The sequence below is a fragment of the Protomyctophum parallelum genome (genome assembly GCF_964188405.1).
Source record: "Protomyctophum parallelum genome assembly, chromosome: 17".
Lineage (NCBI taxonomy): Eukaryota > Metazoa > Chordata > Actinopteri > Myctophiformes > Myctophidae > Protomyctophum > Protomyctophum parallelum.
The window spans coordinates 9,078,161-9,092,308 of NC_139719.1; the positions used below are offsets into that span (position 1 = coordinate 9,078,161).

Below are 14,148 nucleotides of genomic sequence, written 5' to 3' on the forward strand. Positions count from 1 at the left end.
GCATCCTGCTGTGGTGTCATACCAACTGATGGTACCCAATCTGGGTCATCTTTGTACTGCAGCCCTGCCCTTTTCCTGCATGTGATGAGATAATAGCACACCTTAAATATGATAATAAATGTCTTGAGACTGTACTGCCCCACAAAGCCAAAATGCAATAACTACCCAAGTAATTTAACTGAAACTTAATGGCAAAAACGTTATTGCATTCTGGCTTTGTTGGCAGTGTAGTATGCAATTAGATCATGAACAATAACGCCAGATAGATAGATTATTTTATTGTAATTATATTTCACCTATTTGACAAGAAATGTGCAGAACAAACTCGGATGTTGTCTTCATTCTTGCCCATGAAGTTCTGTTTGAGTTTGGAAAGCCACAGACGTCTCCTTTCTGCTGACAAGGCTTGACAAGCATCTCCTTGGTTTGTTATAACTTTGGGTAATCGGTAAAACTCCAAATGCTTTTCTCGGTCCGACCGATTAGTGCAACCAAAAACACGGCAATAATTAACCATTTTTTTAAACACGATTAACACGATATTATAACGCTACTAACGCACACTGTCACTCACACTCAGTGGTCGCTCTGGTTTGTTCTCGGTTTGTTTGCGTTTGTAGTATCTCCAACATGGCGGAATTGCGTAACTGATGACGCGTAGTGAAATGCCTCTATTCAACCAACGAGACAGCACAGGTATACAGGCCGGGGCTGTCACATCACACGTGCAGCGCTTGCGTGTTGGATTTTTATTTATTTTTCCATGTATTTTCTAGGTATTTTTACGACAGCAGTTGTCCTTGTCATTTCTCTGTCAATTCCTCACACACACACACAACACCAGTAGTTTTGTTTTTTTTACTGAGGGGGCTAGATGGTCCGGTTGAGAGGGCAACGCATCGCAATTCCAACTGAAAAATGTAACTATCTACTATTTTTACGCCGTGGCATGGCAAGGCAAGAGCGGCGTGGCAAGAGTTCAGGGGGTTCAGAGGGTTTTGGCCTACTCTGGGACCACACAAGTCGGGAATGTATTTATACAGTGAATCCATAATGCCCTTTCTCCATCCCTCTTTTCCAATATGGTGAGTGGGTATATATAGTAGTGTACTATGTACAGTAGCTTGAGACAGAGATAGAGCTCTGTGTGGGCAGTTGATTTCTTTTTGGTGAGACGCTCGGCTAGACAGTTTCATAACCTTTAACAGAGAGACGTAACGCACGTGTGACACAACGCACCCAAACGCGCCCAGTGGAGCCCTGGCGTTAGTTATGTCCTATTGTCCTTGCTTCCTCTCCCTCTCCCCCCCCCCTCTCTCTTATCTTCTCTCTTCTGCTCTATATAATTTTCACTATTTTCAACACTCAGGATGAGAGAGTGCCCTCCCCAGCCCTGACTTGCATGCTTAGAAAGAACGCTTAGCGTGAGCGCACATGTTGCTCACTCTTTCCTCCCCTTATGCTTCTCTTCCTTCTTTCCACGCGACTGTCTTGCCCCCTCCCTCTTGATCTCCCTCTGTTTCTCTCTCTTTCCCTATGATCACTTTCTCCTCCTTTGCGCGCTCTCTCTCTCTCTCTCTCTCTCTCTCTCTCTCTCTCTCTCTCTCTCTCTCTCTCTCTCTGTCTCTGTCTCTCTCTCTGGCTCCAACACAGCTCTGTCACTCACTCACTGGCTCACTCAATCTCCCACACACATACTCCATCCACATCTCTCTCTGTGTGTTGTCTCTGGGGGGGGGGAATCCTCGGCGTGCCTTTGTTTTGAGCCAGGTGGTCGCGGTGCGTTTCTCCCAGCAGTCACCATTTCCACCCCAGAGAACTCCACACTGGCAGCGCAGACCCGTCCACGGCTGAGTATCGGGAGGAAGACCCTGGTAGCAGCCGCTGTGGGGGTCATGTTGGTCCTGGTCCTGGTGATCCTTATCCCTGTGCTGGTGAGTTCCGTGGGCAGCGGTGGCCCCGAGGACAGCGCCGGCCACTATGAGATGCTGGGTACTTGCCGCATGGTGTGTGACCCCTTCCCCAGTATGGGGGTGACGGGCGCACAAATAGGCACGGATGTCGCTACGGCGGGCCTTCAGACGGACAACGCAGGAGACGCCCCGAATGACCCCAGTGTTGGCCCCCCACTGCCCACCTACAGTGCTCATGGGCCACAGGGTAAACCGGGACGCTCGGGCAAGCCTGGACCTCCGGGGCCACCCGGAGAGCCCGGCCCACCGGGGCCCAAGGGACCGCCGGGAGACAGCGTGGACATAGTCAGGACAGGGATACTCGGCGTAGGGGGGAAAGGGGCAGTCAGCACCACCACGTACAACACCACGCCCCGCGTGGCTTTTTATGCGGGACTGCGAAACCCACAAGAAGGTTACGATATTTTGCGGTTCGACGACGTGGTGACCAACATCGGGGATAATTTTGAAGGCACGACGGGCAAGTTCACCTGCAAGATCCCCGGTACCTACTTCTTCATCTACAACGTGCTCATGAGGGGAGGGGATGGCACCAGCATGTGGGCTGACCTGATCAAGAACGGCATTGTGAGTATAGCCGGTTTTATGCTTTGATATACCTTACCCATCACACTATCACCTGAATACATTAGACAGTTAAATAAATAGAGAACTGGCTTTTAGTTTAGTATAATTCAATCCTGCAAAATACCACAATATAGAACTTCTTATTGTTGAGCCCTGAATGATGTACTGGAATGAACTCAAATGGACATGCTCAGGGACTATAGCGTGTGCAGCTGGCTGACAGTCTATAATGGCTGGTCATGCATTCATGTGTATCATGATTTTGGTCTGGTGTTGCAGTCGGCTGTAATGACAATGCACAGTGGCAAGCTGCCAGTTTGTGTATTTTTGCTTATTACACATCCAGCGGTGTATGCCGTGAAGTGAATGACATACATTACAGCACTATCTCAACTCTGCACTCATCAAAACACAGCCTGAGGTGCAGTCATGTCCAAGCATGATGCTCAAAGCGTTATCCGGCTACCAGTCAAACTCCAGCCTTATAATACCGAATTGTGATATTTCCCATGTTCATGTTCATGGATAATCATAATCTTCTACTGTGTTTTAAGCCCTGGGTGCCAACATTGATCAAAGACCACAGCAATTTTGAGCCTAGACACTTCCCTGCAAGCACTTTAATCCACGTCTCTGAAATGGCATTGGGAATCTGCACGGCATCATAAATATAGTTGTTTGTATATACCTGTTGGGAATACAAACTGCTCGCGTGAAGCAGCATTTACCAGTAACTGAGAAAAGGTATCTGATAAGTACTATTGTGTTGCACAGTAAAAAAGTTAATTCTGACCACCGGCACTGCAATACCGGCTTACATTGTTAAGAGAGAGAATGGGTGTGTGGAGGGCAGGGTCACTATAGGGATGCTGAACAAACAGAGAATGTGTGGAGGGCAGGGTCACTATAGGGATGCTGAACAAACAGATAGAATGTGTGGAGGGCAGGGTCACTATAGGGATGCTGAACAAACAGAGAATGGGTGGAGGGCAGGGTCACTATAGGGATGCTGAACAAACAGAGAATGGGTGGAGGGCAGGGTCACTATAGGGATGCTGAACAAACAGAGAATGGGTGGAGGGAAAGGTCACTATAGGGATGCTGAACAAACAGATAGAATGGGTGGAGGGCAGGGTCACTATAGGGATGCTGAACAAACAGAGAATGGGTGGAGGGCAGGGTCACTATAGGGATGCTGAACAAACAGAGAATGGGTGGAGGGCAGGGTCACTATAGGGATGCTGAACAAACAGAGAATGGGTGGAGGGCAGGGTCACTATAGGGATGCTGAACAAACAGAGAATGGGTGGAGGGAAAGGTCACTATAGGGATGCTGAACAAACAGAGAATGGGTGGAGGGCAGGGTCACTATAGGGATGCTGAACAAACAGATAGAATGGGTGGAGGGCAGGGTCACTATAGGGATGCTGAACAAACAGATAGAATGGGTGGAGGGCAGGGTCACTATAGGGATGCTGAACAAACAGATAGAATGGGTGGAGGGCAGGGTCACTATAGGGATGCTGAACAAACAGAGAATGGGTGGAGGGCAGGGTCACTATAGGGATGCTGAACAAACAGAGAATGGGTGGAGGGCAGGGTCACTATAGGGATGCTGAACAAACAGAGAATGGGTGGAGGGCAGGGTCACTATAGGGATGCTGAACAAATGGAAAGAAGAGAAGGGGGCAGAGAAGGTGAAGACATGAGATGCCCTCATCCCTCTCACACCCATCATCAGACTGTCAGCAGTAGCTGAGTTTCTCTTCTCGAACCCTGAGGATACCTTTACATGCAGTCCAATCTCACTCAGCTAGCACTAATTAGGGCCCTGTACTGCCTTTTCTGTCTTTATTTTTTGCTATGAATGTATGTATACTAGTAACTAGTTGGGTGGCAGGCACTTATACACCACTTCGCTGGTACAGTTACAGAATGGCAACCCTTACCATTACATATTATTTCAGGCTTAAAAAGCGTCTTATATGTCCTTTGGTGGTTAGCTGTCTGAGCTAAGACGTACAGCCTCACTTTTGTGCCATCGCAGACACATATGAGAGGGGTTTTGTCACTTCACTCTGGATTTAACGACACTTTTAAACCTGCGTTGACACAATGACACACTGTATTAAGGACACATGGGATTCTCAGCACTTCCCCTTATGTCATGTTAAAGGAAGAGCAGACCATTAAACACTGGGGAGGGGTGGCGGGTGGGAAGAAAGATTTGACACACATTTTTATTCAGTGCAAATATGTTTGCAAGTAATGATAGTTACTGCCACTGCAGGCCACTGACAAGTAAATCAGCAAATCATTTACTTTGATGTTATTGTTTCTGCCAGATTGCCATTAACATTGTGTAAGAAGATTTGTTCAACTGCCTTCTTAATCCAGATGTAATACTATATATTATGTAATATAACAAAAAGAAAAAGGCCAATTCTGTTTTAAACGCCAGTTTCTTCACCTTAAACTTATCCGCTCTCTCTCTCTTTTCCCTTGCATTGTCTTATTCCAGGTCAGAGCCAGTGCCATTGCCCAGGATCAGGACCAGAGTTATGACTATGCCAGCAACAGTGCCATCCTTCATTTGGATGCGGGCGATGAGGTCTTCATTAAACTGGACGGTGGCAAGGCTCACGGAGGCAACAGCAACAAATACAGCACATTCTCAGGGTTTATCCTCTATGCCGACTGAAGGCCATGTCGGAAACAGGGGCACAGGGGTGAAAGGCCACCACCACGGGTGGCTGATGTTCATTTTGCTTCACACATACAGTACAGTAAGGTTGATGCTGCCCCTATCCACAAGATATTTCACAAATATCTCCATTGTTTAAAGTTGGTAAAAAAAAAAAGGGTACAGTAATAATTAGGGCCATGGATCTGTGGTTATTGGTAACTGTCTATACCACAAGCTGGTGTCATTCCTTTTTCATCCGTCTTTTCCATTGTGATGCTGCGTGCCTATGCTACTGACGTGAAGTACACTTGCAACATGAAAGTGACAGGTGTCACGATATGTCATGGGAAGGTGTGGTTGCAATTTTGACAGTGCTGAAGAGCATATGTCATTTTTGAGCTCCTGTTTTCAAAGTCTGGGAAACCCGACGGTCACACAACTGCATAGTTCTTTGTTACATGCATCACACAATTAACTTCTCTCATGGTCTGTGTACGACAACATGTTGTGCTTTAATGCTTGGGGGCGGGGGGTTGTTTGCCACATGCAACGCTAATTTATCAAACATTCAGTCATGAATGAGATTGTGATTATACTGTAGATGACAGTCTGATGTCACAAAATGTCTCGTGTCACAGTGTGATGAGTCAAAAATGGTGTCATTAATATCACAAATGTATTTGGCATATTGTTAGTGTATGTTGTAAATTTGATGTTGCGTGCAATTGCAGTCGAAGCTGTGTCTATCCCGCACTACAGATAATCCTTCTAATTGTGTAAAAGAAATGGCACAGCTATTTGTATATTGATGTCTTTAGATGTTATTTTGTGTGGGGGGGGGGGGCTTTTCTTGTAATGTTTTAGATCTCTGATTTCACAAGCGCCATCTATGCTGTATTTCTGCTGCATGCATGTTCATGCACAGATTGTGATTTCCAATGTATGTCCAGTGACTGCGCTGAAAAGGAAATGACGTGATGTTTGACAATAAGCAGACGAGGGCTTATAGGCAATATAATGTTTTATTTTATATTCTGTGCTTGTCCATGACTGTTGGTAATAAAACGTTTTTGGTTTTTAGTATTGAGCTCTCAGACCACTTGGTTAAAATGTCATTCCTGTTATTTGGTTGTTAATCATTATGCTGTGATCATCCAATGAACTGCTGCTGAAACCCCTTCTTTTGTACAGCTAAAGGTGATGACTCATCTGAACTACACGGGCCAATCAAAGCAGAGACGATGAGAGCCGAAGGAAATGCAAGGAGAGGCTCACAGCTGTGTTTAAATGCCAAATGACTCGGAGAGATAATTGCGTCTCACAATCCATGTTTTTCCCCCTGCTCTCTTTTAATGGGTGTGGAGACCACACGTTGAAGATGCAGAGAGATGGCAAGCGCGAGAGAAGAGACAGGCGTTAGAACATATCATGGCAGAGCTCAGATGAGTGCTGGGAAGTGATCCAGGGCAAATTAGGATCCTCCGAGACGGTGACATGAGTGTCAGAGACAGGGATGTAGCTTCCAGGCACATACTGTAACAACCAATAAAGTTTGCTGGTGTGGTGGAGAGTATATGCTTTGATATTATGAAATATACTGAGCATAATTTATCCTCTACGGATGGCTTTGATTAAGTCTCTTAGTTGGTTTGACACCAGAAGCGAGTCTGCAGAAAGGAACAATGATGAGTCATATTGCTCTCAATAAATATGAGAATTCATAAATTCAATATATATAGTTTTGACATTCAGAAACTGAATGTCAAAACAATTATGCCAAAATACAGACTGAAGCTGCGTTAAATTGAGCGGCGGTGGCTCAGGGGTAGAGAGGGGTAGAGTGCCTGGATGGTAACCGTAAGGTTGCCAGTTCGAACCCGGGCTCCCCCAGAGTTACTGTCGAAGTGTCCTTGAGCAAGACACTGAACCCTTAATTGCTCCTGATGTGCTAGTTGGTGCCTTGCATGGTTTCCGCTGCCATCGGTGTATGAATGTGTGTGTGAATGGGTGAATGTAATGCACAATCTCTGTAAAGCGCCTTGGATAAAGGCGCTATATAAATGCACCATTTACCATTTACCATTTTAATTACTGTTCCATCTGTTGATTGAGGTGTTATATGATAAGTTCAGTTCAGGAAAAAAAGAGGAAGGAAAGAAAGCAGGTCTGCATACTCTCATGTTATGTTAGAGCACCCCGAGTTCCCTCAGAGGTTACCAGAGCTGCAGGGCAGCCAAACACAAGTACAGCCTGTTTTCGCCTCGTGGTAGTATGAGCAAACGTCAAAATTAGAGACTTCATGTCACATTATCGAAGGCGAACGCAGCTCGCTCGGCAAAGAAATGGCTTCAATGCTGAAACTCAACAGAACGTCGTATAGAGCCACCAGCATGAGCACCAGCATTTATCTTCTCACATTAAAGGAGAATTCCATACTAAAAGGCTTTCTTACCTTTCTTTGTAGTTGTTACGTCCCCACCAAAGAGGTCCAGGTGTTATTTTTTGCAAAAAGGCTATTTCCCCTACCATAAGCCCTAAATGAATTGCATTGAATTGAATGGGAATTGAATGGGGCTATGGGGTGTTGTGCTAATTCGCTTATTTCCATCGCTCAAAATTATAATTTCTTTGTATATATCCTCTCTTCATAATGTAAATAATATCCCAAGCGGCACACTTTACTACTTCTTTCGATGGAAATAAGCGAACTAGCATTACACCCCATAGACCCATTCAATTCCCATTCAATGCAATGTAATTCATTGAGGGCTTATGGTAGGGAAAATAGCCAATAAGGAGTTTTTGCACAAAATAAACACCTGGACCTCTTTGGTGGGGACGTAACAACTACAAAGAAAGGTAAGAAAGATAAGAAAGCATTCTAGCATGGAATTCTCCTTTAACAACAATCTTGTTTATAACTCAAATATACAGCAAACATGTGATTTTGACAGAACTGTGATGTGGCATCACACACGTCATGTGGCAGATGGATGACAGTCAGCAACACAGCACAAAGCTGTGATTCGAAACTTCTTTAATTAACTAATAGTCATGTTGTTTTGGAAACAATTACATCCCAAGTTGAGCCAATATCTCCCCTTGTACAGTATGTGTAGTGAACACGTTATGCTTAACCTGTTTTAAAAATGGTCATTTGGACAACAAACACACATCAAATATTGTTGGTTGTATGATCAGCAGTGGTGGAAAGTAACTAAGTACATTTACTTAAGTACTGTACTTAAGTACAATGTTAGGTATTTGTACTTTACTTCAGTGGTTCCCAAACTTTTTCATGTCAAGGACCCCCACATTGACACTAATTAGCCCGAGGACCCCCGTTTGAAAAGAGTGATTCTCAACCTTAATTGCAAGGACCCCCAGTTTGACATGCATATTAGTCTATTTAATGTCATTTACATCTCTGGGATGCCCAATTCATATTGAAAAATGAGTGTGTACAAATGGAACCAAATGGACCCGAACACTCTCAGAGTTACAGACCCATAAGGGTCCACTTGGTTCCAAACTATCATTTAGCTGGGGACCCCCTTGGAACTCCCTCAAGGACCCCTGGGGGTCCCCTGGACCCCATTTTGGGCACCACTGCTTTACTTGAGTATTTGCGATTCCCAGTAGTTTTACTTCCACTCCAAAGTATACATCTCGGATCCAATTATTATTATTTGAAAACTTTAGTTACTTTGTAGATTTTATTATTTTATTATTACAACACATAGGCCTAAATGAACCACTTCAGCCAATTTGAAAATAGCCGATCTAAAAGCTCCCAATTGTGTCAAATTTCTAAAGATGTCTACATTTGAAAACTTGAAATGAGACATTCTGCATAATAATACTTTCAACTTTTGGTACTACATTTTGATACCAATACTTTTACTCAAGTAAATGTTGAATTCCACACTTTTACTTGTCACAGAGTATTTCTATATTGCATTATTGATACAGGGAGCCAACCTAGGGCAAAGTCAGCAAACAAACACACATCAAATATTGTTGGTTGTATGATCAGCATTCCAGGATGATAACCAGAAGACGTCAGGCACACGTGGAAAGGACTCAGGATGCAGACACAAAAAGTCACTGGAAACGGGTTTTAATCCACAAACTAAAAAATGCTAAAAAATCAAAACAGTATAATACAAAGGTCACAAGACAATCTGGCAAGGATTGCAGAGAGACTGAGACTTAAATACTGTGGGCATGATTGCAGGGGATAGAATGCAGGTGGTTCAGACACACCCACACTCCCACTCAGACTGTGACAGAAGACAAAGTAAAAGGCAGTCAGACTTCTCTGTATGCTACTGTAAGCTCCATTCATGGAAGCACGACTTCACAGTTATAGGGTGTCTTAAAGCTTTATTCAGGGGGGTGATGATGATAGTGTGAGGTTGTGTACACTATACAGTACTGTACATGTGTGACTGTGTGGCTGTGGGGTTGTGTGGCTGTGTGTGTGTGCGTGCGTGCGTGTTTCTTTCTTTCCCAAAAAGGAGGTGTTGCTACTCACTGCTATTCATGCCAGCTGCCACACAATAGTGACTAAAAAAAGTAAAATTGTTCTCTGACACGTTTTGTGCCTCAGATATGGAAACACATAAAGGTATAAATGACATTCTCCTGGCAGGCATTGTCTTTGCAAAGCAGGGACGGTGAGAGACAAAAAGACCTCCTCTGGGAAGCCTGCTTTTGATGGTGACGTACTGCCCCACAGGACAGACTATTCTGCAATTGTTTTCATTTGGGATGAAACATCATCACAATCTGAACTTTCTTTTTTGATCGGAGAGTGCAGAGCAGGCTGTTTTTGGCTGGGGACCCCCGAAAATGCTTTGGCCATGTATCGCGACCCCCGCCCCCCTCCCCACCACCAATACAAATTGACCGCTACAATAACCTAAATAATAGAGAAAATACATCCTAAATAAAATAAAACAGAAACCAGATATAAAAAACAGATATAATCATTAAGGAAAGTTTATGCATGCACTAAATGTGTAAACTCTAAATTTCCATTTTCCAGACAGTCAGTTACAAAAAATATATTTTTTTTTCCAATAATTTGGGGACCCCCCGAGGGGTCGCAACCCCCAGGTTGAGAACCACTGGTGTAGAGAGACAGGAAATCTAGGGCAGAGAGGGGGGAGATATGTGAGACAAGACACAAATGATTAGGATCCAACTCACAAGAAGCATTATTGTCAATATTGGGCGGAAACTTCGTACAAAGCGGTTACTTTTCAGGAAATGGACAAAAGAACAAGTGTTCCAATGGATGCTCCCCAGCTAAGCAGGACCACTTGAATGTTTTAAGTCGCTTCATTGACTTGGACGTGGCAGAGGAGGTACACCCATTTGTCTGTCTGGTACCTCTTTTTCATCATTTACAGGAATGGGGATTTGAAATATTACCCGTCGACTGGAGACTAGTTTTACTGCAGGTTATCTCCAGTGTATGCAAATGTACTGCTGGAAATTTACATGCACTCTCCAACCTGTTTCCTATCTGTATACTGAGATGGCTGAAGCTTGACATTTGCTGGGGCCAATTGCTAAGGCTTTGGTCTTATCAGGCTAGTCCAGAGTTTGTGTGTGTGTGTGTGTGTGTGTGACTGTGTGTGACTGTGTGTGTGTGTGTGTGTGTGTGTGTGTGTGTGTGTGTGTGTGTGTGTGTGTGTGTGTGTGTGTGTGTGTGTGTGTGTGTGTGTGTGTGTGTGTGTGTGTGTGTGTGTGTGACTGTGTGTGTGTGTGTGCGGACATCTCCACGAGGCAAGAAAATGCTAGGCTTGGAAAGAAGAGTTCCTCCACAGAAATGTCTGATGTGACGTTAATGAGCCCTTGGTGTCGTTATCTTCAGTGTGCCCACTTACCCAACAGGGGACATCCAAATTAAGGATAGCAACGTCAACTGTCTGGCAAAATTGTCCTTCATGCTTGTGTGTAGCCTACAATTCTTTGCACACATGAACAAACACACCACCACCTGTAATGCTTATATACACTTAGTAACTAGTGTGCATGATTGATTGCATGCATACATGTTTATGCAGAATCTTTAAAGAGGACCCCACCCCACACCCTTAGATAGCATTTCTGTAGACTTAGATAGCATTTGATACAGACTATAGCATGTTATGTAGACAGCACTATAATTGCATTGTTATGTAGACAGCACTATAATTGCATTGTATATAGTCATAGCACGTCATAGTACATATGTATAGCATAGTAGTATATATGTATAGTTTATATGTATAGTTTAATTATATAGATATTTCACTGTTACTTTCTTAGCTTACGCATGTTTCATGACAAATGTTTTTATGTGATGTATTCCCATGCTTTTTTGTTCTTGCTTAATGTAAGTCGCTCTGGATTAAGAGCGTCTGCTAAATGCCTAAATTGTAAATTGTGACCTAAAAAGAAAAAGCTATTGAAGTGATCAAATACACAGACGGGTGGCAAATTAAAGGACAAACCTGAATAAATTAGTGGAGAAATATGATGAATACTGATATGCTTCCATTCGAGTGTACTGTGTATTCTGTGTTAAACAACTAAGCAATTAACCACTTGAACCCCAGCATGCCTATTCTGGGGGAACTACCAAAAGCAGACAAGCTCACAAGGCGTCGTTGTGAGCTTGTAGATCTGCTATTTTAGGGCGAAGAGATTTGGTGTAGACAGAAAAAAGCTGTCCAAGTACAGCTGTAACTTAGGTCAGTCTTACTAAGAATAGAGAGCTTAAGTGGTTAACATACATGCCACCCTGGGTGGCATGTATAAAAAGGCCCAGTTGCCCTCAATTTTACATGCAAAGTAAGTAGTCTATGAAAGAGCCTTCATTATTGGATGGCAGATGCCTCAGTCAAATACTGGAAACGGCAACTAGTGATGTACATTTACAGTAGTAGATAAGCGAAAGGCATAAGACGTAAAGAGTGTCGGAAATTGTGGTCTAAAGTGCACATTGGAGGAGCCTGAGTTGATCCTCATGCATTAGTGCGACGCATGAAAAAACAGAAGAGCTGACTGAGAATGCCACTGCAGGACGTTATCAGACTGAGGAAGAACCAACAGCTATAGTCAAATTCAGATTCAGATTTGACAGTCCAGTGGTGAAGATAAATATATAGGCACTAGTCCAGTGCCTCTGAGATCGATGAGCGAAAATGTGACACATGGTGAGATGAGTCTTCCTTCATCATATTTCGTATTAAGTGGTTTCGTACACACAAAAAAAGTACAGGCCTGAATGCTTGACCCGTACAGCGAGGGGTTATGTGGGAGGTGCATTGGGTTGGTTCCACTTGCTCCCTTATGAGGAAGGGACAGCTTTTCTGAGTGATAACCTTTATTCACAGCATGATGAAACATTTCTATCATGATGGATGTGGTCTCTTCCGGAATGACAATGCCGCTATCCACAGGGCATGAGGGGGTCACTGAAAGGTTTGATGAGTATGAAAATCATATACAATGCACTTCACCGTCACCTGAGCTCAACCCAACTGAAAAGCTATGTCAGATTTTGGACTTACAGCAACTGACGTGTTGAGACAGCGCTCCTGGTGAGGTCAAGCCTATAGTATGTTCCACGGGACCTATATATTCCCCAGCTCTGATAGGACCCTGGGAACATAGGACCAGGCCACATAACATAACATAAGAACCGTCAGTTTCCCCATTCAGTTCTATGACAGCTTTGAACTTTGAAGCATGTGAAATCCAACACGAGAAGCTTAGAGTTCCACATCGGTGAACTTATGGTTTGACCCCACTTGGCAGCCATTGCTTGTGGTTTTCTTTCAGTGAGCCAAAATTCGAACATAAATCAAAATAATCAGAAAAAAGGGCAAATCATACCAGCACTGCTCAACCAGTCTCGGCTTGCGTTGCTACTACGACCTGTATGAAGCACATGAACTTATAGGTACACTGCCATCCTCAACATCACATCATCAAAACACCAATAATGGGAATATCTTTTATTAGATTGGTGTTACATCTCGTTCCAGACTCTATGCCAAGGTGCACTGAAGCGGTTTCTGACAGGTTGTGGTGGCCTTACTAAGACACTTTGTTGGTTTTCTCTTTAATTTGTTACGTATGTCTGATATGGCGCACTGGAAGTGGAAACTGAGAATGTAACCTTTTATATGGCTGTAAAGCAGCTGTTCATTTATAGTCAATTCAACTTGTCACAACGACCATTGTGTTATTATCCAAGCCTATCCGAACCCTACCCCTTGTCCCTGCCAAGTCAGTTTTCATATCATACTCGATACTGGCACTGCACAGTATGTTATATAATATTCTGTTCTGAGCATGTTGTTTATTTGTGAAGAAATGCTATGCATGTTATTGTAGTGTGGGTGATGTCGGCATATTTAAGCAGTCACATACACACCTGACTAGTGTTACTACACACCTGCTGTGTGAGCTATAAGTGTTTGACCCAAGGGATTTTTTTGTTTTGTTAAAAAGTGTTAAATAGAGGGTATGCGTGTGACATCATCATCAAACCCGGAAGTTATGCGGGAACGCCTACTGAGTGGCAAAAAACTACTTTCTGGCCTTGACAGCCCATACATCCAATCAGAAAAGTTGTATTTGATTGCATTAAACGTTAAACGACATTAAACTGCCCTATAGCTTCTTTCTTGGGGCACAATTGCCATGCAGTGAATTGATGGTGTTGGTAGAAAGAAAAGAAAAAGCCAGAAAAGGCTCTGGTCAGGCTCTGCCAGTGGGACTAACAAGCCTAAATGCCAGGCTCTCCCTGAAATGTATTGCCATGGCAACCCCAGCCTACACCTACAGAATTCCCCACACCTGCCATTTGATTACTTAGTCAAATGGCTAAGTAATGTACAGTATGACAACGGATATAAC

At 43.7% G+C, this 14,148-nt stretch overlaps 1 protein-coding gene across 1 annotated transcript; it reads left to right on the forward strand.

Moving 5' to 3' along the window:
• Positions 1–1,777: 1,777 nt before the first annotated feature.
• On the forward strand, positions 1,778–5,241 carry LOC310875121 (C1q-related factor-like; the record flags this gene model as incomplete). Its single annotated transcript, XM_083788216.1, has 2 exons — positions 1,778–2,540; positions 5,062–5,241. Exons 1-2 carry the CDS (start codon positions 1,896–1,898, stop codon positions 5,239–5,241), a joined length of 825 nt encoding a protein of 274 aa, XP_083644342.1. The 5' UTR covers positions 1,778–1,895.
• Between the last annotated feature and the right edge of the window lie 8,907 nt (positions 5,242–14,148).